This window comes from Hyperolius riggenbachi, chromosome 6 (genome assembly GCF_040937935.1).
Source record: "Hyperolius riggenbachi isolate aHypRig1 chromosome 6, aHypRig1.pri, whole genome shotgun sequence".
NCBI lineage: Eukaryota > Metazoa > Chordata > Amphibia > Anura > Hyperoliidae > Hyperolius > Hyperolius riggenbachi.
The window spans coordinates 349,423,444-349,448,001 of NC_090651.1; the positions used below are offsets into that span (position 1 = coordinate 349,423,444).

Here is a 24,558-nt window from a genome sequence, read left to right on the forward strand (position 1 = left end):
TATAATAAAAAGTAAAACTCGCAGCAGCAATCAAATAGCACCAAAAGAAAGCTGTATTAGTGACAAGAAAAGGAGGTAAAATTCATTTAGGTGGTAGGTTGTATGACTGAGCAATAAACCGTTAAAGCTGCAGTGGTCTGAATGGTAAAAAAGTGTCTGGTCCTTATGTGGTTAAAAACAGTATTGTACCTAGAGACCACTTGGACCTGGATCTTTGAAATGTAACTCGTTTGTAAGTAGGGAACTGTCTGTTTAGGCTGGAAGTGTTTATACTGGAAATGCCAGAACAACTCATACTCCTATTGCATGCCCCCCAAGTGTCCCGAATCCTGCGGGACTGTCCCGATTTGGGGGGGCTCTCCCGCTATGAGCCCCTTGTGTCCCAGCCGGCAATGGGCAGAGAGAGTGAAAAAAATGATGGAGGCGCGAGACGCGCCGATGTGGGATGCAGGATGCCTCGCATCACATTTCTCCCTCCCTCCCTCCTTTGGAATGTGCCCCCCGCCTGCAGAGTGCAGTGTGCGCAGCGGAGCGGGATGTAATCTTACCGTCCATCCACGCGTACCGGCATCCGACTTCACTCTGCTTCCTGTGACGCCACAGGAAGCAGAGAAGAGCCAGATGCCGATATGCGTGGATGGACGGTAAAATGGCAGCCCGCTCCGCTGCGCACACTGTACTCTGCAGGCGGGGGGCACATTCCAAAGGAGGGAGGGAGGGAGAAATGGGATGCCAGGCATCCTGCATTGGCGTGACTGGCGCCTCGATCATTTTTTTTGCCTTTCTCTCCAGTGGCACCCTTCTCCCCAACCACGGGCACCCTCATCCTCCTCCCCACCCACGGGCACCCTCACCCTCCTCCCCACCCACGGGCACCCTCATCCTCCTCCCCACCCACGGGCACCCTCACCCTCCTCCCCACCCATGGGCACTCTCATCCTCCTCCCCACCCACGGGCACCCTCACCCTCCTCCCCACCCACGGGCACCCTCATCCTCCTCCCCACCCACGGGCACCCTCACCCTCCTCCCCACCCATGGGCACTCTCATCCTCCTCCCCACCCACGGGCACCCTCACCCTCCTCCCCACCCACGGGCACCCTCATCCTCCTCCCCACCCACGGGCACCCTCACCCTCCTCCCCACCCATGGGCAGGGTATATGAGGGAATATTAATGAAAAAACATGGGATATTAATAATAAAAAAAATAAATTCAAAAATCTCTATGGTAGGTGTGACTAGGGTGTGTGTTGGGGTGTGGCCTAAGTGGCCGCTTTCTAATTTAAAAATGTTGGAAGGTATGCTATTGTTGGATGCCTGAACTGCCATTTGCATGACCTGTGTGTGTATGTGGGACCCACTGTTTCCCATTGCACTGTGTACAGCACAGAGGAAGATGAGGCTATTATTATCACTGTTATTATAGTAACGATTGTGTATTTCGGTATCATGTTGGGAAGGAGTTTTTCTAATGATTGACCGTTTCCTTTTGTGTATTGGGCTTCCTTCTGCTCCACAGTCCCACCAGAGACAGCACAATAAAGACAAACCGTACAAGTGTCCTAACTGTTACCGGGCATACACAGACTCCGCCTCTCTCCAGATCCACCTCTCGGCCCATGCGGTGAAACACGCCAAGGCATACTGCTGCAGCATGTGCGGGAGAGCTTACACGTCTGTGAGTACAACCTGTCATTGTGGCAAACTTAGCTCTTTACTTACTACGCTCTCATCAATTCACCGTCACTGATAGCTACAGGCGGCCAGTGAGACGATAAGCATTTTGCCGTACAAGCAACTTGGAATTGGGCCAATCATAAGCACTTCCTGTCAGTGTGGCTTGGTCCATTTCGGAGCTGCGTGCAATCTGCAGTAAATTTGACTGGAAGTAGTACAATCTTGTTGACCATCGATGACAGACATCCAGCTGAGGTGTTATTTAAAGAGACTCTGAAGTCTCAAAAAAAACCATGTTTTTACTAATGCCCTACCTAAAACGCTGCATCCCGGCAGCTGAAATCACTATTAAACCCCCCGAAATCCCTGGGGGAGATTTGCGCAGCGCTTTCTGTAGAGGAAGAGCTTTAGCCAGTAGCTCTGCCTCTACTCTCGTCAATCAGTGCTGACCGCCGCCTCCTCCCGCCCCTCTCAGTCTTCTTTCACTGAGAGGGGCGGGGAGAGGCAGCGATTAGCGCTGATTGACGAAAATGGAGGCAGAGCTACAGACGAAAGCTCTGCCTCCCCCAGCAGCTAAATCCACAACCAAGAAAGTCGTGGATTTTTGCACTGGGATTTGGGGGTTAATAGCGATTTCAGCCTCGGGGATGCAGCGTTTTAGGTAGGGCATTAGTGCTTATCAAGTTAGTTAAGTAAAAACTTGTTTTTTTTTAGACTTCAGAGTCTCTTTAAAGTTAAACTTACGAGCCCAAATAAAGAAGAAAAAGTACCTGCCTGAAATCTGAATGCACGGAGGACGCCATCCGCGCCCTCCATGCAGTTCCGCCGGGTCCCCACAGTTAAATCGTCCCCCCGGGCCGCTCCCGACCCCATAGCCCAGGTCGGGCTTCCTGCCTCTAGCAAAATGGCCGCCTGAGCTGGCCGCGGCTGCGCAGTCGGCACAGACGCGAGTGCGGCTGCGCAGCTCTAGGGCCTGCCCCCCGATCCACGCTACAGGCTGGCGGTCCTCCATCCATTCAAATTTCAGGCAGGTACTTCACTTTTTTTTTTTTTACTTGGGCTCGTAAGTCCTTTAAGCCCCCCTAACCTTCCGTCGTGTCTAGGAGAACTCATGGAGAAGAATGTGATTTGATTGATCAGCTGATAGATTTGCAAAGCTCTGATTCGCTGTGATCACATCCTGTTTTAGCACATGATTATGACTAGCAAATCAGATCCTTTCACATCTACCACCTGACCAAACTGATCACATGCTTCTCCATGAGTTCCCTCTAGACACGACCATCACTACTGCTCAGTCCCACATGTTGTGCTGCTTAGTGACCTCTTTCCTTCTCTCTTCTCACAGGAGACGTATTTGATGAAACATATGTCCAAACACACGGTGGTGGAGCATCTGGTCAATCACCATTCTCCTCAGAGGACTGACTCTCCCGGCATTCCTGTTAGAATTTCCCTCATCTGAAATGCGAGGGGGATATTTCAGCCCAGGAGTTGATGACCAAATGCCAAGGGCAGCCTGGGCTGCAGCCCAACCTATCCTCTGTCTGAGGAGTCAGCTACCTTGTTGGGGCGGGTCCATACCAAGCCTCCCCCTTTCTTCAGTTCTCGCTGGAGTACCTGTCACTCATTTGGGTAACCTGACGACTGTTTGTGTAGTCAGCGACCGACTTATGGCAGCTGCTAGAGGAGCTTGTACATTTCACCGACGGACATTACCTCTGAGAGAACTTGCTTCCCTGGCTGCCCTTTGGGATTACAAACTGTTTTTTAATAGGCTAAACTGTTGAGTCGTACAAGCGTTGAACTGGACTTTATCTTGGAATCGCGGACGCTTCTGATTGGCTGCCATTTGGAATGGTTCTGAACTGGCTGCATTTAGTTGTCATGTGAGATTCTGATTGGCTGCCATTGGTGTGAGTCTAAGGGTACATTGGTTTGCCTAAAACATTTTGGTGACATGCAAAGATCCCAGCCTAGCACTTTGAATCTCTTTCACTTTATATTGCTTTTATGTTTCCTTTTCATGTTTTACCCTTCAGTTTTTTTTTTACATACAGGAAAATGAAAAAAAAAAATATTTATTGGCCAAGAATTTGGTGCTGCTAATCGGGGGGGAATAAAAACAAGCTTAATATACTGTGCTTGGCTGTACAGAGCTACAAAAGCAGAATTTAATTTGTTTTATAGAATTAATCTCCCAAAGAGTATTCCTCTCCTCAGCTGCAGGAGTTGTCACTCACATGCAGGGAGTTCATGAGGAAGGGGGCTCCTGCAGGGGTGGCACTGCCAGTCGGTGTAGATGAGGAAGTGGGGTCCCCATCTCTGCTTCAGGGGAGTCGGTGTAGATGAGGAAGTGGGGTCCCCATCTCTGCTTCAGGGGAGTCAGTGTAGATGAGGAAGTGGGGTCCCCATCTCTGCTTCAGGGGAGTCGGTGTAGATGAGGAAGTGGGGTCCCCATCTCTGCTTCAGGGAAGTCGGTGTAGATGAGGAAGTGGGGTCCCCATCTCTGCTTCAGGGGAGTCGGTGTAGATGAGGAAGTGGGGTCCCCATCTCTGCTTCTGGGGAGTCGGTGTAGATGACGAAGTGGGGTCCCCATCTCTGCTTCAGGGGAGTCGGTGTAGATGAGGAAGTGGGGTCACCATCTCTGCTTCAGGGCAGTCGGTATAGATTCGAAACTTGGGTTCTCAGCAGACATGATAAAATGGGACCTCTATCCTTGCTGTATACGTGGAGATGTGTATTTCGCATGCTCTGTAAGGGTGAGTCTGCAGGAGATTGAGTATCGGTTTGCAGGAGGATGAGGGGTTCTTTGTTGGAATCTGGAAGAGGAAGTGGGAAATGCTGAGAACAGATGAGTCACTTGAGAGATTTCCTCTTTTCACTTCTACCTTCATACTTCTGAATAAGATTCTGCGGAGCGGTGCATTTATCTTATGCTGAATTCTGTGATTCTGTGGAGACGTAGTCGATAATACTACAGCGGATCAGCTCCTGTTATCTCATCTGTCTCTATCTGGTTTTCACCTCATCCTAAACTGCATGGGAATAACATTTGATTTGCATTCTATTTTGCAGACCTAGCCGGTCTGAGGGCCGCTTCACTAGAGGCAGTACTTACTCCCGAAGGATGAACAATCCAATCAAACCCATCAGATTGGCCATTGATCGGGAGGGAAGTCAGCAAAAAAAATCAGAGGACCAAGTGGTCATTAAATAATTGTATGTAGTGGTAAATAGTCATCTGTCCTGCACATAATACAGTAGAATCTCATTACAGTAAACTTTAATGTAAATAAACCTTTGGCTATATTAAACTCTAGTAAACTAGAGTCCTGGTTATCCGGAACTCAACCAACCAGCACAAATCGCTGGCAGTACTCACATTGGTGAAGTCCAACCTCGTAGACTGTCAGGCTTTGTTCATATCTAAAATCGAAATCACTGACACCAGCGATTATCGGTCTTTTTGCACAATCCTCCCCCCCCCCCCTCTCCTGGCGCTTACTTGCACGTTGCGATTTTGTGTAAAGCGCTTTTGCAGAGCGATTTGTTTTTTCACTTCCTGATGCAAGTCAGGAAGCGAACTCTTTGACCCAGAAAAAAATAAATACAATGTATTTATTCCTAAAAGCACTGGGTAAACCGCTATACAAAGCGCTTTTTCAAGTGTTTCGCGATTTCCCTATACCTTCCATTATAGCCAAATCGGGCAGAAAATGGTACAGGCAGCGCTTTGGTGAGTGGATCAGAATCAAACCGTCCAGATGTAAACTCTCGTAGGAAATCATTGCACAATCGCTTAAAAAAGGGCGAAAACACCCTAGATGTGAACATGCCCTTAGTGGGCTCTGCCGTGCTTAAAGGAATACTATCGATTTAAATGACTTTTTTTTTTAATACTCTATATTAGTGTACACATTACCACTAGTGCTAGGGGCACTTTATTTATTCACCCAGGTCTCTCTCTCACTATCCCTGGTTAAAAATTCATTTCTCACACAGCTCATAGTAGTTTGGGTCACCCTGAGCTGTTTGGTTACTCTGTCACACAGCTCACAAATATATTTCACTGTGTCACTCACAGCATGCAGGAGACATGAGGAGAAACAGGCTGATCTGAGGCTGTAATATTGCTGGAATATAACTAGCTATAACAGTAGTCTGTGTTTACACTCAGACTGGCTGCCTGCTTGAGGTGATTCACTCCAGGCTGCATCCACTTTACAAGCTGCTGAGAGGGGCAGACCACTGTCTACAATTAGCATTATTAGTATATTTATCAGTCAAGAGAAGCAAAGATAATCAACACACATTGCTAGAATCTTTAACCCCTTACCACCATATCAAGATTCTTTCAGCAAGGTGATAATTAAACTATAAACTGAAGAGTTGATAGCAACTCCCCTGTGCAAAGACATGGTCTAGCCCTCTGGGAGCCCAGTATTTAGATACATTTTGTATCCAACACTGACTGAGGATTTTACAACTGAGAGGAACAGCTGTGTGAGGAATCAAATTGCTCCTAGTACTTGTCCTAATGTGTGCTACAACATACAGCATTTCAAAATAAATGCATACATCGATAGTATTCCTTTAAAGGATACCACAACCAAATGGTTGTGGTAAAATTGATTGCCGCACTGTGTAGGGGGTGATGAGCGCATACCTGCATGTCCTCCCGCCCCCCTCCGTCTGCCGCCGTTCATACTTTATACACTCCGGTGTGCGGCGACTTGCTTGACCTCTGCCCCGGACATACTGCGCCCTGTGTGCGCAGTATGTCCTTCCCCCTTCGCTTCTGGCCGGCACATAGTGCCAGGCTCAGAAGCACGCTGTCCCCTTTTTGCTGCGTGTGCGCTCCATTACACCGAGCGTCACATGATTAGCATGTGACGCTCGGTGTAATGGAGCGCACACGCAGCAAAAAGGGGACAGCGTGCTTCTGAGCCTGGCACTATGTGCCGGCCAGAAGCGAAGGGGGAAGGACATACTGCGCACACAGGGCGCAGTATGTCCGGGGCAGAGGTCAAGCAAGTCGCCGCACACCGGAGTGTATAAAGTATGAACGGCGGCAGACGGAGGGGGGCGGGAGGAAATGCAGGTATGCGCTCATCACCCCCTACACAGTGCGGCAATCAATTTTACCACAACCATTCGGTTGTGGTATCCTTTAAAGGTAACCTTAAGTCAGATAAAAAAATAAGTTTTACTCACCTGGGGCTTCCCTCAGGCCCCTGCAGCTGATTGCTGCCCACGTAGAGTCGCTCCCGTTCCCGCCGGCGGCCACTTCCAGTTTCGCCGTCAGGACCCGACAGGCTGGGAACGCGAATGATTCTTCGCGTTCCCAGCCACAATAGCTCCCCCTATGCTGCTATAGCAGCCCTCTATGCTGCTATAGCAGCCCTCTATGCTGCTATAGCAGCATAGGGGGAGCTATTGTGGCTGGGAACGCGAAGAATCACGACTCTACGTGGGCAGCGATCAGCTGCAGGGGGCTGAGGGAAGCCCCAGGTGAGTAAAACATATTTTTTTTATCTGACTTAAGGTTACCTTTAAAGCAGACCTGAAGATGTTAAAAATAAAGTCTCACTTACCTGGGCTTCTGCCAGCCCCCTGCAGCCGCCCTGTGCCCGCGCCGGCCCTGAACGATCCTCCATTCCCCCACCGCGGCGCCTATTTTTAACATTGAGTCTCAAGCAACCAGAAAGCACACCTATACGGCATCCTCCAATCCCGTCGGTGTCGGACAACCGAGACTACTATTTGGCCACCATACTATAAAGGGATTCTACTGTATACCATGTGTTTGTGCAAATGACTGATTGATATGGATGAAACCCAACAGGACTCTATAAACATGAAAGTGTGTCAGCCGGTTTGGTCTTCTTGTCTGATCATTTACCAATCGGAATCAGAAAATCAATCCCGAGATATCAATTACCTGATTGGTTGGCTAAAAATCCCCTCTTGTGTACTGAGCCTTACTCTGCATTGAAATCCATTATTCTGAGTTTGCGTTTTGGATGAGAAAGTGCTTATAACATGGAGTGAATTTGTAGATGGTTATGTACACAATCCCATTGTCTTAACCTGCTGTGATGTATACAGACACTAGATGGCAATAGAGCACTACCAGTAACAACCAACCACTGTGCCATTTCACTGACCTAACTGCAGTTGCTATGGGATCAGTGCTGTGGAAGTTTGGTGTCATGTTCAGGATGACCTCAGATCTGATTCCTGTGAGACTTTTATTTGGGCTGTTAGCATATTATACCTCACTGTACAGAGTCCTTCATAGGCTGTATTCCACCCTGAGGAGGCGCGCATTGTGCTCTGCCCCACCTAGCAGCCTGAGGAGGTGCTGCATTGTGATCCGCCCCTCCTGGCAGCCTGAGGAGGTGCTGCATTGTGATCCGCCCCTCCTGGCAGCCTGAGGAGGTGCTGCATTGTGATCCGCCCCTCCTGGCAGCCTGAGGTGGTGCTGCATTGTGATCCGCCCCACCTAGCAGCCTGAGGAGGTGCTGCATTGTGCTCCGCCCCTCCTGGCAGCCTGAGGTTGTGCTGCATTGTGATCCGCCCCTCCTGGCAGCCTGAGGAGGTGCTGCATTGTGATCCGCCCCTCCTGGCAGCCTGAGGAGGTGCTGCATTGTGCTCCGCCCCTCCTGGCAGCCTGAGGTTGTGCTGCATTGTGATCCGCCCCTCCTGGCAGCCTGAGGTTGTGCTGCATTGTGATCCGCCCCTCCTGGCAGCCTGAGGAGGTGCTGCATTGTGATCCGCCCCTCCTGGTAGCCTGAGGAGGTGCTGCATTGTGCTCCGCCCCTCCTGGCAGCCTGAGGTTGTGCTGCATTGTGATCCGCCCCTCCTGGCAGCCTGAGGAGGTGCTGCATTGTGATCCGCCCCTCCTGGCAGCCTGAGGAGGTGCTGCATTGTGATCCGCCCCTCCTGGTAGCCTGAGGTGGTGCTGCATTGTGATCCGCCCCTCCTGGCAGCTTGAGGTGGTGCTGCATTGTGATCCGCCCCTCCTGGCAGCCTGAGGTGGTGCTGCATTGTGCTCTGCCCCTCCTGGCAGCATGAGGAGGTGCTGCATTGTGATCCACCCCTCCTGGCAGCCTGAGGAGGTGCTGCATTGTGCTCCGCCCCACTTGGCAGCCTGAGGAGGTGCACACATTATGCTCCGCCCCTCCTGGCAGCCTGAGGAGGTGCTGCATTGTGCTCCGCCCCACCTGACAGCCTGAGGAGGTGCACACATTATGCTCCGCCCCTCCTGGCAGCCTGAAGAGGTGCTGCATTGTGCTCCGCCCCTCCTGGCAGCCTGAGGAGGCGGTGCCGCATTGTGCTCCACCCCTCCTGGAAGCTCTAACACCCTCTGATGCCCACTTGCTGCACTGTTCTCTTGTATTTGTATGACATGAGAGATGGAGGGTTCCTCCTGTATGAGTTGAGGAGCTGTATGATGGGGGGGGGGGGGGGTTGTGCTGTGCGGGGTCTACCTCTCTTAATCATTACTCAGGACTTCTAGCGCACCCTCTCTCTTTGTCCCCAGCATGGTGGCTGCTGAGGAGTTGCAGAACGAGGCAGGTCATATTGGCGCATGCTCTTCCCCACCTTATGGGTACCCCCATAGACATAATTTGAATACGACTATGGATGAGCATGGGATTTAAAATGTAATTCGGGTGCCGTTGATTGCCACACCCTGAATTACTTCTCCCTCCGAGTTGCTATGACTAGGAGGGGGAATAGGGATTGCAGCAGCAGGGTAAGCCATCATTCGGCTCAACCTGCGCCCAACTGTCCATGCAGCCAGACAATATGTACTTAAAGAAGGTGTTCCTATGCCTGGAGGTTTTGGTGGGGGTTGTCCTGTAGCTGCCGTCTGAAGGGAAGAGGTTTTACAAATGACTTCTGAGGTGGGAGCGGGTCATACTTATCCTGTTGACCGGGCTAAAATTCAGAGGAGGAATAGTATTTAACAATGCCCAGTATTTCAGCAGCAGCTGCAGGGTGAGCCTACATTCAACTCTATAGGTGAATCTTCCCATAATGCCAGGATCCTGTCATCACAGGCAGATTGGTCTGTGCTCGGCTCTGTGGATGGGGTATATGCAGGATTCCTGGTGGCCCAAAATTCATCTTCCCTGCAGCACCACATGCCTAATTTAACAACGGCTTGCCTCATAGATTGTTGTAGCTATATGCAGCATACAGTAGGAGGAAATGGCTTCTAAACTCTCAGTACATAACCTTTAAATCCTGAAAAAGCACAGACCCCACCTATGAGCTCTTAATCCTGAAAATGAACAGATCCCGCCTCCCTGAGCTCCTAATCCTGAAAATGAACAGACCCCACCCCTGAGCTTCTAATCCTGAAAATGCTCAGACCTCACCCCTGATCTCCCAATCCTGAAAATGCTCAAACCTCGCCCCTGAGCTCCCAATCCTGAAAATGCTCAGACCTCGCCCCTGAGCTCCCAATCCTGAAAATGCTCAGACCTCGCCCCTGAGCTCCCAATCCTGAAAATGCTCAGACCTCGCCCGAGCTCCCAATCCTGTCTATGGCGGCACCCTGGTCAGGCACTATGCGGCTGAGAGTGTGCGCCAAAAATGACCAGTCTCACTCCCAGCCCTGAGGAGAGACAGACCCCTCTGAGCTCCCTTATGGTGCTCATACATGGTACAATTTTTATTTTTTTCTGATTAATTTAGTTCGATTATTCCGTTAGATCAAATATTACGATTTTTCCAAGCTGTCTGATCGGATTTTTGTAGAAAAAAACAGGATAATCGTTTTTCTTGATCGGAAAAAAAAATATTTTCAACTTTCATTCAGTTTGGTCGAAAAAAAGGGGAAAATCAAACATTTTTATTGTTCTGTGTATGGGTACTATAAGAATGACAGTTGTCACGCATGGGTACACACTAAAGGTGGCCACACACCATACAATTTTCATGCAATCTGACTGTACAATTCTTATACAATCTTACCAACATTCATGTAGTATAACAGCACTTGGTGATTGATTGTACAGCCAGATTGCATGAACATTGTATGATGTGTGGCCACCTTATCGACATAACAAGCCAAACAGATAATTGGTGTTAAGGCCAATACACACGATGCAACTTTCCCTTCAATCAACCAGGGATGCTCAGATTCGGCTTCGGGAGATATCCGGATTTTTGCTATCCGGATATCTCCCAGTAATGCTGTGCGGGCTGGGCGGGGGGGTCAAGCTTACCTCTTTGACGTCTTCTTCGGTCCGTCCATCGGCGCCTCCCACGATGCGCTCCATGCGCGTCACGTGATTACAAACACTTCCTCCTTCCGGGTTGAAGGAGGAAGTGTTTGTAATCACGTGACGCGCATGGAGCGCATCGTGGGAGGCGCCGATGGACGGACCGAAGAAGACGTCAGAGAGGAAAGCTTGACCCCCCCCCGCCCAGCCCGCACAGCATTACTGGGAGATATCCGGATAGCAAAATTCCGGATATCTCCCGAAGCCGAATCTGAGCATCCCTACAATCAACGCATTGAATCGATAATTTCTGACATGTCCGATCTGCTCCCAATTGATAATGGGATCAATTTTGATCAGTAGTGATTTGAAAATTATTGACCGGGAGCAGATATGACATGTCGAAAATGATTGATTCCAGCCGTGTATTGGACAGGAAGTTGCATCGTGTGTGTCAGGCATTATTGTAAGGATAATCGTGTTATCTTGGAAAACAAAAGGATGCCTGAGTTATGCGTGGGACACACCATGCAAAGTCGAATTGAATATTTAAGACGGGTTCGATCTGATTTCCGATACAAAAGTGATCAGAAAATCAGTTGGACCTGTTAGGAATAATCCATTTGACCCAATTGATGGTAAATTGCATGGTGTGTACCAGACATTAGGCAGAAGAATTGATCAGGAGGTGAGAATTTATCTGATTCTGGGACACACCGCATCAGAGATACTCTCAAAGCCTGGGAAAACGGTCAAACACTTATTTACAATAACTTGTCTAACTAATGGAATACTTTTAATCAAATCATCCTGTAAGTGTTACAGTAGTTACATACGTGTTCCTAAAAGATCTTAAAGGATACCCGAACTGACATGTGACATGATGAGATAGACATGTGTATGTACAGTGCCTAGCACACAAATAACTATGCTGTGTTCCTTTTTTTCTTTCTCTGCCTGAAAGAGTTAAATATCAGGTATGCAAGTGGCTGACTCAGTCCTGACTCAGACAGGAAGTAACTACATTGTGACCCTCACTGATGAGAAATTCCCTTTTTTACCTCTTTCTTGCTCTCAGAAGCCATTTTCTGCTAGGAAAGTGTTTTATAGTTGGAATTTCTTATCAGTGAGGGTCAGACTGTAGTCACTTCCTGTCTGAGTCAGAACTGAGTCAGCCACTTGTATACCTGATATTTAACTGTTTCAGGCAGAGAAAGGAAAAAAAAGGTACACAGCATAGTTATTTGTGTGCTAGGCACTGTACATACTCATGTCTATCTCATCATGTCACGTCACTTCGGGTATCCTTTAAAACTGGACCCTGAGCAGTAAGGCCATCATACTGCATCGTTGAGGATGAGTGTGTTTTATATTTCTGGCATGTCACCCCCCATTGTGTTCCGGTACTGATAAGTAACTAACCTCTGTGATGTGTCTGAAAAGCGTGCTTCTAAAATATTTCCTCAGCTTCTGATTTGTGACTTTGCTCTCCCTCTTGTTGTACTTTGTTCCTCTGCAATCCTTATTTGGACTTCTGCAAACACTGGTAATAGAGGAGGAGAGCAGCTTATTTCTTACCGCAAACAATGTTGGTGACATGCCAGTATAAAATCATCAGTGCAGCTATATAGTGCATTATTAACTGAAGCCTCGTTTTACAGCTTGGCGATTAGAGTGTGAGGTTTTACTCCTCGTGATTGGCTGATGATGGCATAGGCCTTAATGATTGGTGTGTGCCATAGGATGACTGCCATGATACCCTCCACCAGCTACTGGGAATTGCCAAGTTTAGAGATTAGAGATTGTCAAGGAGATGCAAATAATGCAACCTATATGCAAATTAAAACTGGACCAATCAAAATCAACATTTGCATAGTAACAGTTCGATTGAAAAAAAAAAATTCTGAACCTGCACGCATCCCAGTTGATCCAGGGGATGGGGAAAAGCCTACAAGGCCTGGCCAATTAGCCTTATAAGGGAAAAACATTCCTTCCCGACTCCAGCTGGCGGTTAGATAAATCCATGGATCAACACTAGTTATTATAGCTGTGGATGCCCTTCAATGCAAGAAAAAGTAACCAAGCATTTTATTGGCCCAGTTAAAACATGCATGAAATTTGCATGCACGGCCAAATGATTTGCATCTCTTTCAACTTCTCTGGTGGACTGTAATGATGTGATGAAATTTGATGTCAGGTTTTATTGCTTCGTAATGAGTTGAATCTCCCCTGGCATGGACCAGATCTGTACACAGGTCTTGTCAGATTTGGAAGGCTAGTGATCGATACCTTTCAGTTTTATCGATTATTTGGCCTTCGGGTAATAAATCCTGAATTTCGTAATCTGATTAGCCTCATGTAAAGTTCTGGTTCAGCCCAGGTGAATTCTGATTGGTGGATTTACCCAAAGTGAGAACCGGTTACCTCTGCAGTCCTGGGGCCCCTGCTCGCTCTGTCCGGGTCGCAGTATTCTGTATAGTTTCATCCCGCTGGGAAGGGTTGTGGAATTAGTCCTGTTTAAAGCTTTAATAATTTCCTTTGTCCCTTTTCAGTGTGACGCCCCCCCCCCCCCCCTCTCTTCCAAGACCCTGGGTACACCGCATCCACGTTTCGTGGCTCCTTCCTCGGGGGTGTCACAAATCACTGGCCACCCCATATCTCTGTATATTCTCCTCCAAGTGTAACTGTTTTTTATACACTTTTTTAAGCCTTAACTATATCCTTATTTTACCAGTTGTATGTTTTATTATCATTTGCTGTAGGGCTGAATATTGGCTGCCCCTCCCCCCGCTTCTAACGTGTTGTGACGATAGGGTAACCCCGCCGGGCATGTTAATAATGTGTACATATGCTAATAGACTTATTAACACCTTTCTTTTCTATATGAAGCCAAGCCACATGTATGTAGACCTAGCTATCTCCTGCAATGAGGGGCCGCGGCCCACATCATGTATAAAATACAAGGAAATGGGAAAAAAACTTGCTATTTGTATCTGTTGTGAAAATAAACTTGTAAATGCAACATTTGTATAGAAAAAAACAACACATTGCTCGTTCTCTTATTACTATTATCTTGTTTTTATATAATACCAAAATGCTGAAGGAGAGCTGCCACATGAAGACAGAGAGGGGACACATGTGTGTGTGTGGGGGGGTTGTCACATGGGAAGGGGCCACATGTAGACAGGGAGGGGTCACATATGTGTGTGTGTGGGGGGGTTGTCACATGGGAAGGGGCCACATGTGGACAGGGAGGGTAAGCGGGAAGGGGGGGTCACAGTTGAAGAGGAGTGGCCACACATGGACTGGGAGGAGTCACTGAACAAGGGGAGTAGCCATGTGGATGGGGTTGTCAGGGGAAGGGCAGGGGCCATGTGTGGGGAGGGAAAGGGAGATTGGCCACACATGGACAGGAAGGGGTCATGTGGAAGGGGAGTGGCCACATGTGGACAGGGAGGGATCACCGGAAGGGAAGCGGCCACAAATGGACACGGAGGGGGTCACAGAGGAAGTTGGGGCACATGGAGAGAGGAAATTGTTGTTTCACCCAGTTCACACGGCATAATGGGAGCCGCCATCTTTATCTGTGATGACTGCTGAATGATGACCTGCCCTGGAACAGGTATTTATCCATTACAGCTAATAACAGCCAGATGAAAGATAAATCATAACATTTTAGAAAGATATATATAGTAGAATCTCTTTATCGTAAACCTCTGGATATAATAAACTCAGTCCTCAAGTCCCAGCAAATGCATCTGTATAAATTCACAATGCATGACCAATTCTGATGTAGTAAACTTAAACTTAAAATAGAATTACTGATAAAGCTAGAGGATCCCCCTTGTCCTAAAATGACCTGTAAGCTCAGTCCTGAGAAATAATCACAAACTCATTGGCTTACACTTGGGATGGATTATTTCAGCTTGAAAACAGCTTTTCCTGGAGCATTTCAGTGCTTGGTAGTGCAAAGGAAAGGAAACAACCAACTATAGGAGACAAGGCACCGTCAGAAGATGTCAGGGATAAAGTTATATAAAACACAAGATGGACACAATATTCAAAGGTATCAATCTCAAAAGCAAACATTTCCATGTGAATGTGAAGTTTATTACCACTTTATGTAAATTAACTTAATTGATATGCACAGAAAAAATTGCAATGCAAAAGTTTGCATTAAAAGAAGATACGGCCTGTAGAACACAGAACAGCAAAATGTGGATACCCGAGGGCATAAAACCATGAAAAACCCCACAGCCATAAATAGCAGGGATAACTGTGAAGGCTGCCTAAGACAGGGAAAGCGTGATATACAGGCAACTAATCCCAAAGCCTTCATTTCTGGATTGTCTTAAAGGGGAACTGAAGTAAGAGGTATACGGAGGCTGCCATATTTATTTCCTTTTAATCAATATACCAGTTGCCTGGCAGCCCTGCCGATCCTCTGCCTCTAATACTATTAGCCATAGCCCCTGAACAAGCATGCAGCAGATCAGGTGTTTCAGACTTTAACCACTTAACATCTCAGTCGTTTTCAGCTTATGCATCCGAGCAATGTTCACCTCCCATTCATTAGCCTATAACTTTATCACTACTAATCACAATGAACTGATCTATATCTTGTTTTTTCCGCCACCAATTAGGCTTTCTTTGGGGGGTACATTTTGCTAAGAGCCAATTTACTGTAAATGCATTTTAACAGGAAGAATAAGAAAAAAAATGAAAAAATTCATTATTTGTCAGTTTTCGGCCATTATAGTTTTAAAATAATACATGCCTCCATAATTAAAACCCACGTATTGTTATTGCCCATTTGTCACGGTTATTTCACCATTTAAATTATGTCCCTATCGCAATGTATCGCGACAATATTTTATTTGGAAATAAAAGAGCATTTTTTCCGTTTTGCATACATCACTATTTACAAGCTTATAAAAAAAAAATAGAGAGAAATATTTCATCTTTACATAGATATTTAAAAAGTTTAGACCCTTAGGTAAATATTTATGTTTTTTTTTTTTTTATAGTAATGTTTTTTTTTTTTTTTTTTTATTAAACATTTTATGTGGGCATTTTTGGGAGGGTGGGATATAAAAGTGTTTTATTTGGGGAAATATTGGTGTTGTGTAATGTTTTTGGGTATTTGCTTGTAGTTTTACTTTTTGGCCACAAGATGGCAATCTCGATTTTTTTTACATGACGTCACTCTAAGCGTACAATGTACGCTTAGAGGGACACAGCTTCAGAAAGAGCGAAGCTTCCGAGAGAAGCTGTCGCTTTTTCAGCGGGGGAGAGGAATCAATGATCGGGCTCCCCAGCCCGATACATTGATTCCGTGGCTACCGACTCCGCGGCCGGGAGTGCGCGTGCACGCGCGCGATCGGCCGCGGGAGCGCGCCTGTCCTCCTTGACGTTTTTATACGTCAAGGAGGACAAAGTGGTTAAAGTCAGATCTGACAAGACTAGCTGCAGGCTTGTTTCTGGTGTTATTCAGATACTACTGCAGAGAAATAGATCAGCAGGGCTGCCAGGCAACTGGTATTGATTATAAAGGAAATAAATATGGCAGCCTCCATATACCTCTTACTTCAGTTCCCCTTTAATAGATGCACTGTGTGTCCTGCCAGAGTTCCAAGTTCTCTAACCTGTCAATCCACTAAGGAGCAGACATTCAGGGAGAGCCCTTTCCACTAGGCGGGTTCCATTCCAACAGTGAGATCACACACTCTCCCAAAGCACGGTAACTCGCAGGGAGGGCGGGGCTACATACCAATATGTAGATTACCATAAATGTGGGTATCCCGAGTAAGTTACTGCAATCCACTACATAGCACCACAGTGCCTCTGAAGCACATGTGTACATACAGGAGAAACTCACAATATGAGAATATTATGCGAAAGTCCATTTATTTCAGTAATTCTACTTAAAAAGTGAAACTAATCTTTGAAATAGGAACCCTTAACAGGTGTTTTGGAAGAATTTGCTGATTAGAGTCTGACACTTTGAGCCCAGAATATTAAACATTTTCACTATATCCTAATCTAAGGCCTCCTTTCCACGGACTGTTGAACTGTGTGCTCAGCAAGTAGTTGTCATGCAGCTGTGAGCAGTTACCAGGCAGCAGTGAGCAGTTGTGAGAGACATTTCACTGCCTATAAACAGTCTGTGGAAAGGAAGCCTAAGGCCTCTTTTCCACAGACTGTAAATAGGCAGTGAAATGCCTCTCAAACTCTCACAACTGCTCACTGCAGCCTGGTAACTGCTTGCTGCTGCTGCCAGACAACTGCTTGCTGCAATAAACACTGTGGGAGGCGCCCTTAAGTCTCGTTCTATATAATATCTACTGAACACAGATAAGCGTAGTGCGTCTTACCTGTTATGAAGGCTCGTACACATACGGATCATATAATTCGAGTTTATTTAAAGCACTATGGACTGGATAACGCGTTTTGCGACTGCAAGTCGCTTCCTCAGGTCAAATAAAGTGCTCAATGAAGACAAATTCACGTATTAATAGAATTTTATTGCACTGACAACGCGTTTCGTGGGTGCATACCCACTTCCTCAGGCCAAATAGCAGTGCCTAATAGTGCTTGTAGCCACAAATAAGGCGCCTTATTTGTGGATAGGTAGATATTATATAGAACGAGACTTAAGGGCACCTCCCACAGTGTTTATTACTTATTAATACCCCACTACGTGGGTTTATACTTACTGTAAGTTCATTATAGTAGTATCTTTTTCCGGGAGCGGCGACCGACAAGGCCGAGTGGAGACGGTACTTCTCCACACGTTCTGATGGTGGTTGCCTGGACAGCAACCCAGAATTGTGAGTATATTTTTTCTACAATAGATCATCTTGCGCAACGGTAATACACGATATCGGGCTCCTGGTGTCCCTGTGTTTATCTCTACTAGTCTTACTAACTGCTTGCTGCAGCCTGGTAACTGCTTGCTGCTGCCAGATAACTGCTCACTGCAGCCTGGTAACTGCTTGCTGCTGCTGCCAGACAACTGCTCACTGCAGCCTGGTAACTGTTTGCTGCTGCCAGATAACTGCTCACTGCAGCCTGGTAACTGCTTGTTGCTGCCAGATAACTGCTCACTGCAGCCTGGTAACTGCTTGCTGAGCACACAGTTCAGCTGCCCGTGGAAATGAGCCCTAATGGTCTAAGATTTTGATTTTGGGGTTCTCATAAGCTGTAAGCCATAATCATCAATGATTTCTAAATCAGAATCATTTTTTTCGCCAAATACAAACCTGTACCCGGAATTGGTTTTGGCTCATACAGGTTCTGGGAGGATGGTGGGGATTATGTATGAAAGCCAAGAGCCAAGGCTGCCATACTACACCACCAGTTGCACTTGGCAGGGGAGTTCGGCAGAGGGAGCTGAAGGTGCAGCAGTGATGACCCAGTTCTTCATAGAAACCTGCAGTGATGGCCGACGCTGCTGAGGATCCCGATTGCTGACATCTGGCATTGCTGGCCAAGGTGTTCCAGTTCAAAAAGGTGCAGTAGTTTATATTAGTTTCACCTTTTAAGTTGTATTACCGACATAAAATATGCTTTTGCATAATATTCTAATTTGGAAAGGATCTACACAAAGATGCCAGCTGTCCTCCCACTCACTGCACACTATTCTGGCAGCTGCGTAAAGCAACCGTTGTTCAGTAAGTTTTTGAAAATAAAAACCCTGAGAATCCCCCATGAGGTGGAGTAGTCCAAAACCAGTCAGCTTTTTACAACTTATTGTAAGTGACAGCGACATAGGGAAACAAGTTATTTATAGTGCATTTTACTCTGGAACAAATGTACATTTAATACATATGCATACACCTGGATATTCAATTTTATGCAATTTTTTGCAATAGTGGCCTGCAGAGACAAATAGAATCTTCCTCAATTACACATCTTTCTAAACAATATTCATGTTGTGCTCAACATTCAGGGAATGTATATGTGGAATATAGTACTACTATATAATCCTGATCAAAGTGCAAAAGCAGTAAGCCCAACCTTAATGTATAATGTTAATGTATTTCATTGCACATCAAGTGAGTTTCACAGTTGTGGAACTGGTCCCAGAGCTGACAATAGTTACACGTGTTTACACTCACATGAGTTGCCTCTGGGGGGTGCAGCCTCCAGACTGCTGAAGTATCAAGATGGGAATGTTGTGTTTGTTGTTTATACATGAGAGGAGGCAGAAGGAGGTTATGTATTAAAACTGTATTTTATTTATAAAACAGAATAAACACTTAAAAAAGTCTCCTGATCTAGAATTGAGATAGCACCATCCACGTCTCCAGTGCTGGGCTAAACAGTGGCTGCTTCCATGGCTCAGGCCACTAGATCTAGCACTATCCACATCACCAGTGCCAGGCTCAGCAGTGATAGCATCCAGGGCCCTGTCCACTAGGATCTACCACTAAGATAGCATCATCCATGTCACCAGTGCCAGGCTCAGCAGTGGCTGCATCCAGGACTCAGGCCACTAGATCTAGCACTATCCACATCACCAGTGCCAGGCTCAGCAGTGATAGCATCCAGGGCCCTGTCCACTAGGATCTACCACTAAGATAGCATCATCCATGTCACCAGTGCTGGGCTTAGCAGTGGCAGCATTGAAGGCTCAGTCCACTAGATCTAGCACCATTCACATCAGCAGTGCCAGACTCAGCAGTGGCTGCATCCAGGACTCAGGCCACTAGATCTAGCACCATTCACATCAGCAGTGCCAGACTCAGCAGTGGCTGCATCCAGGACTCAGGCCACTAGATCTAGCACCATTCACATCAGCAGTGCCAGACTCAGCAGTGGCTGCATCCAGGACTCAGGCCATTAAATCTAGCACCATCCACATCACCAGTGCCAGACTGTGCAGTGATTGTATCCAGGGCCCTGTCCACTAGGATCTACCACTAAGATAGCATCATTCATGTCACCAGTGCTGGGCTGAGCAGTGGCAGCATCAAAGGCTCAGTCCACTAGATCTAGCACCATCCACGTCACCAGTGCTAAGCTGAGCAGTGGCTGCATCTGGCTCAGCCCACTAGATCTAGCACCATCTATGTCACCAATGCCAGGCTAAGCAGTGACTTCATCCAGTGATCAGTCCACTAGGTCTAGCACCATCCACGTCACCAATGCCTGGCTGAGCAGTGGCTGCATCTGTGGCTCAGCCCACTATTATTGCACATCATAGGGGGAGGGGCGTGCCGAGGGAACGCACAGTAATGCTGCACTTATAACAGGACACACATCCAATATAAAATGACAATTCATAAACACTGGCTCTCCGGAGCCGCTGGAGAACACAAGTCATGCAGCAAACCTGGCCTGGCTCTCACCAGGGTCATACCAGATCATGGTGAGTTTGTGTTATGTCACATGTAGCGGCCACAACAATAACTTAAGAAGAATCATATGAGCCACTAAAACATGTTTCCACCAAAGTAATTATACTGCTATGCATCTTTTGTACTGCGCTGCGGAAAATGTTGGCGCTATATAAATACTAAATAATAATACTGCAGTGCCTTATGGCGCAGGTATTCATCTGAATTCACACTAAAAACAGAATCTGAATATTGTAATTGATGTCAGTTCAGATCTAAACGGCAATAACCTCTACAAATATTAGTTCAATACGATGCCAGTGAGCGAAACCGGTCAGGAAGGAGATGGGTGACACCTACCTCTTCCCCACGTGAAGTTATCATATATACAGCGCGTTTATATTATGAGGTACCCAACTGCATGGGCCCCAGAAGTGTGTGTTTTGGTCAGATAATAGGAAATAAAGAGATAAAGCAGCAGCCCACACTTTGTTTTTATGCCAACATCTTGGAGAGGGTGATCTCAGGACCTACATAGGATGGAGATTTACGGGCAGGAAGTTATTGGAGGCCCTCAGAGACCTAAACAAGACATCAGGGAGTGTACTAAAGGCGGCCACACACCATACAATAAAAAGATCCAATTTACACCAGTTGTACAGAAAAAACTGAAGTTTTCTTTTCCTTTCTATTCGAGCGAGAAATCTGATCAAATTTCCCCAATTTTTTTTTTATATAAGTCGATTAGGTGTGATGGATTTTTCTGACCAATTTCCAGTGTGATGGATTTTTCTGACCAATTTCCAGATAATTGAATGGTGTAGGGTAGATTGTCAGTTTTTTGATGAAGAAGCCCAAGTTTTTCAGAGTGTTCCATCATCTTTATCATAATTAGGGCTCGTTTCCAACTTTCCATATGTGCGCTTTTAGTCGTGCTCATGGAAACGCAATCGCAAGGACATCAGAGAGTGCAGAGACTGCACTTGATATTTCCATACATGCGTTGCGATTCACCACTGCAGCGCAAGGTTGCACACATTTTGGGGTAATTGTGCCCGCGATCTCATTCATTATAATGAATGGCATCGCAAACGCTGCTTCTGGGGGGGGGGGGGGGGGGGGTGGTCACGTGCAACGCAGAGCAGCGCTGACGCACGCTCACCTCCGCTGCATAATGTAAAACGAGCCCTTAGGTAAAAATGTATATTTTATATGGATATATCGTTATACATTGGTCAGATTTTTCAAATTATCAGATTAAAAAGAAATATAGAATATTGTAGGTTGTAGGTTATGCCTATTTACAACCTAATAACTTGGGCTGTTACAGGCTGGCAAGCCTCCTCTTTATTAGCTATTGGTGGTGGTCACTAGGGATGATCAGTGAGATACAAATATTTCTAAGTTTATGCAGGATTACGTTAATTGTTATGCAAATACTGTACATGCCGCTTGAAACCGGACCAATTAATTTAAAACCTGGGTGGGACTTGATTGGCCATTTTCAAGCTGCATACATTTGCATCAAAATGTACATAATCCTGCATGAAATCGGAAATATTTGCATCTCACTGATCATTCCTAGTGGTCACATTGGATCTTGAACACAGAGTGATTATTAATTTGAAGAAACAAGTTTTTGTTGACAAGACTATTGCGCTGACATTCATTACAACATTATCTGGACTTTGGAACATTGTGTTTAGCAGTGGTCGTTTGATTACTGTACCCATTTGCTGGCGCTGTTTTTCCTCTTTAGTATCACAGAGTGTAAATATTGCTCATAACATTTGATGAAAAGGTGTAAATTTTAAGTGCTATTCCTGCTTAAAGGGACTCCGAGCACCTCTCATGGGCATGCCTTTAAGACTCCGACCAGTACTGCAAAGTACTTAAACATCCATACCGTTCTGTAGCTTGTGCTCCCTTCTTTCATTTGATGCCTGAATCGCCATTCTACGCCACATAGTTTTCGTGCTATTTCAATTTAAAAATCGCAGCTGCCATCTCGGCTATTTTATAACTTCCGGGTCACCCCTGTCTTCTCTGTTAGAGAAGTGCATCACTGAATGAAGCAGGAAGAGGAAGTGACATGCATGGCCATTGCAAGAGGCTCCTCAAGAAGGGTCATAGCGCGACTTTGTTGGAAGTCGTCTGTCTTAAAGGCATGCCCATGAGAGGTGCTCGGAGTCCCTTTAATGCCCAGTCCAATGACACTCGGTGGGATTTTCTCAGTGGCTCCACACACATAATATATAACATTGAGTTCTCCCTAGAGGATAGGACAGCCAGTTTACTGACCTCTATGATCTGATATGACCCAGTAGTTTAATAGCAGACAGTCAGTGCAGGTTTGCTGCTTAGTGGTACTCTGCAGGCTTATTTATCACTGGTTGTGTTAGGATCGCCTGGCTCTCTCCCGCTTAGAGCATGCAGTGGGGCTGGACACCGCATTCCATGCACAGGAAATACTGGTGCTGGAGAGGAACCGACTTACAAAAACCGGCTACTAAAATAGCTTCTGCTGACAACCGTGGCTCGTAAAATAGAGATTTCTGTCATAAAAATACAAAGAAGGCAAAGATGAAAGTTCCTATAAATAGCTCCCCCCTCTGGTCAGAAAGATGGTAGAGTCCACTGTGACCTGCAGATTGGGAAGGGTCCGTCCTCCGGGGTCACGAGTCTTTCAGCATAGTGATGCGGGCATAGATCTTCAGTGCTGGTCCCAGCTTAATGTTCATGGCGCTCATCAGGTGATCCTCTTTGAGCAGCAGCAGAGCTTGGCCATCGATCTCCTGTGCGCGGAACTCCTCGGAGATGTCCTGGCAGCCTGGAACCCAGAGAAGAGGCGGGGGATTAGAATGGGATGACCCCCTCCTATATCAAATATACAGTGGCGGCTCTAGCTTCACATTTTTGGGACAGGGGGCACAAAGGAGGCATGATGGTTGGCTGGTGAGGCCCATTTGGTCACGTGAGGAAATAAATTTACCCAGCAATAATCTACTACAGTATGTGAAGTGTATTCAACAGATGTTACATGCCATTCACCACACAATGATTCCTGGAAGGGGGGGGAAGGGCCCCAGCTGGCCCCACTGGAAGTATACCTCTAATACCCCCAGTATCATAGGGCAGCAAATGTCAGGACATTATTGTGACCACCAAGCAATGGGGAATTCCCGCACAGCTCCCAAACACCTTCTGTTTTAAGAAGGCAAAATTACATTCTCCAAAAAAATGGATGATGGGAGTGTGATACCTCCCAACTTTTTGAGATCAGAAAGAGGGACACTTAAGCCACACCTCTAACTCGGCCCCTGGCACCCCTAGTCATGCACACTATAAAGATTTAATTTCAGAAAAAAGTGTTTTATAATTCAAACACCACAAGTCCTTTCTATTCTGGTTCATTTTCCTTCATATTATCATTTGAAAATAAGAAATATATCAATTTAAAGAATAGGAATAATGTTTAGAGTTAATTAAACTCATGTATCAATATAAAAATACATGTATTTACATAAATCTGTACTTGAGTCAGGAAAGAGGGACAAATGAGGAGGAAAGAGGGACAGGGTTCCCAAAGAGGGACAGCTAGGAGCCATGATGTGAGGCTGTGATGGGGCGAGATGGAGGCCGGCAGAAGTCAGGACATTACTGTGACCTGCAAGTGAGGCTGTGATGAGATGAGAGATGGAGGCCATAGGTCAGGACATTACTGTGACCTGCAAGTGAGGCTGTGATGAGATGAGAGATGGAGGCTGGCAGAGGTCAGGACATTACTGTGACCTGCAAGTGAGGCTGTGATGAGATGAGAGATGGAGGCCGGCAGAGGACAGAGCATGGGATGGACAATGGTGGCTGGCACCTCACCTGGGAGTGAGCGGATGAACTTGTACACATCCTCCACGTTCCACTTGGTGGGGTCGCTGGGCAGGAAGTTGTGGTTGGTGTGTAGAGGGTCTGCTGGGTGGAGGCGTGGCAGATCCAGGTCTCGGTCATTGGTCCGTTGTCTGGAGAGGGAGGAGCTGGCAGACACCGGAGACAAGGGCTCCTCATAGCTGGAGTTGTCGGAGCAGCGACTGGAATCCTCCTGGCTATTGGTGTGTTTCAGAGTGGAGGAAGCAGAGAGCGGTGCTGGACTTGTTGGTGTAATGGAGCCGGAACCCTGCAGAGAGGAAACACAGCCACATGTGATTGTAACTCTTTCCTGTGCATCCTGCTAATGCGGATTACACACACCCACAACATATCCCCTCACACTGCACATTAAAGAGTAACTGTATTGAAAATA

At 46.6% G+C, this 24,558-nt stretch overlaps 2 protein-coding genes and 1 long non-coding RNA gene across 12 annotated transcripts in view; 1 reads left to right on the forward strand and 2 right to left on the reverse strand.

The window, feature by feature from the left end:
• The window catches only part of ZNF362 (zinc finger protein 362), an 89,644-nt gene extending 83,358 nt beyond the window's left edge, over positions 1 to 6,286 (forward strand). For all 5 annotated transcript variants that reach the window (XM_068241606.1, XM_068241607.1, XM_068241604.1 and 2 more), the window contains exons 7-8: positions 1,521 to 1,679; positions 3,027 to 6,286. In XM_068241606.1, coding sequence (XP_068097707.1) covers positions 1,521 to 1,679; positions 3,027 to 3,143 — 276 coding nt within the window. In that variant the 3' untranslated portion in view covers positions 3,144 to 6,286. The remainder of the gene's footprint in view (positions 1 to 1,520; positions 1,680 to 3,026) is intronic.
• LOC137521829 (uncharacterized) lies at positions 3,824 to 17,888 on the reverse strand. The gene is made up of 3 exons (XR_011022216.1): positions 17,637 to 17,888; positions 12,343 to 12,463; positions 3,824 to 4,500 (listed from the first exon to the last, which is right to left on the reverse strand). It is a non-coding gene; the product is annotated as an uncharacterized lncRNA (long non-coding RNA).
• Positions 17,889 to 18,084: 196 nt separating this feature from the next.
• Positions 18,085 to 24,558, reverse strand: part of PHC2 (polyhomeotic homolog 2) — a 317,874-nt gene continuing 311,400 nt past the window's right edge. For all 6 annotated transcript variants that reach the window (XM_068241613.1, XM_068241609.1, XM_068241610.1 and 3 more), the window contains 2 exons: positions 24,138 to 24,432; positions 18,085 to 23,091 (listed from right to left, as the gene is read on the reverse strand). In XM_068241613.1, coding sequence (XP_068097714.1) covers positions 22,937 to 23,091; positions 24,138 to 24,432 — 450 coding nt within the window. In that variant the 3' untranslated portion in view covers positions 18,085 to 22,936. The remainder of the gene's footprint in view (positions 23,092 to 24,137; positions 24,433 to 24,558) is intronic.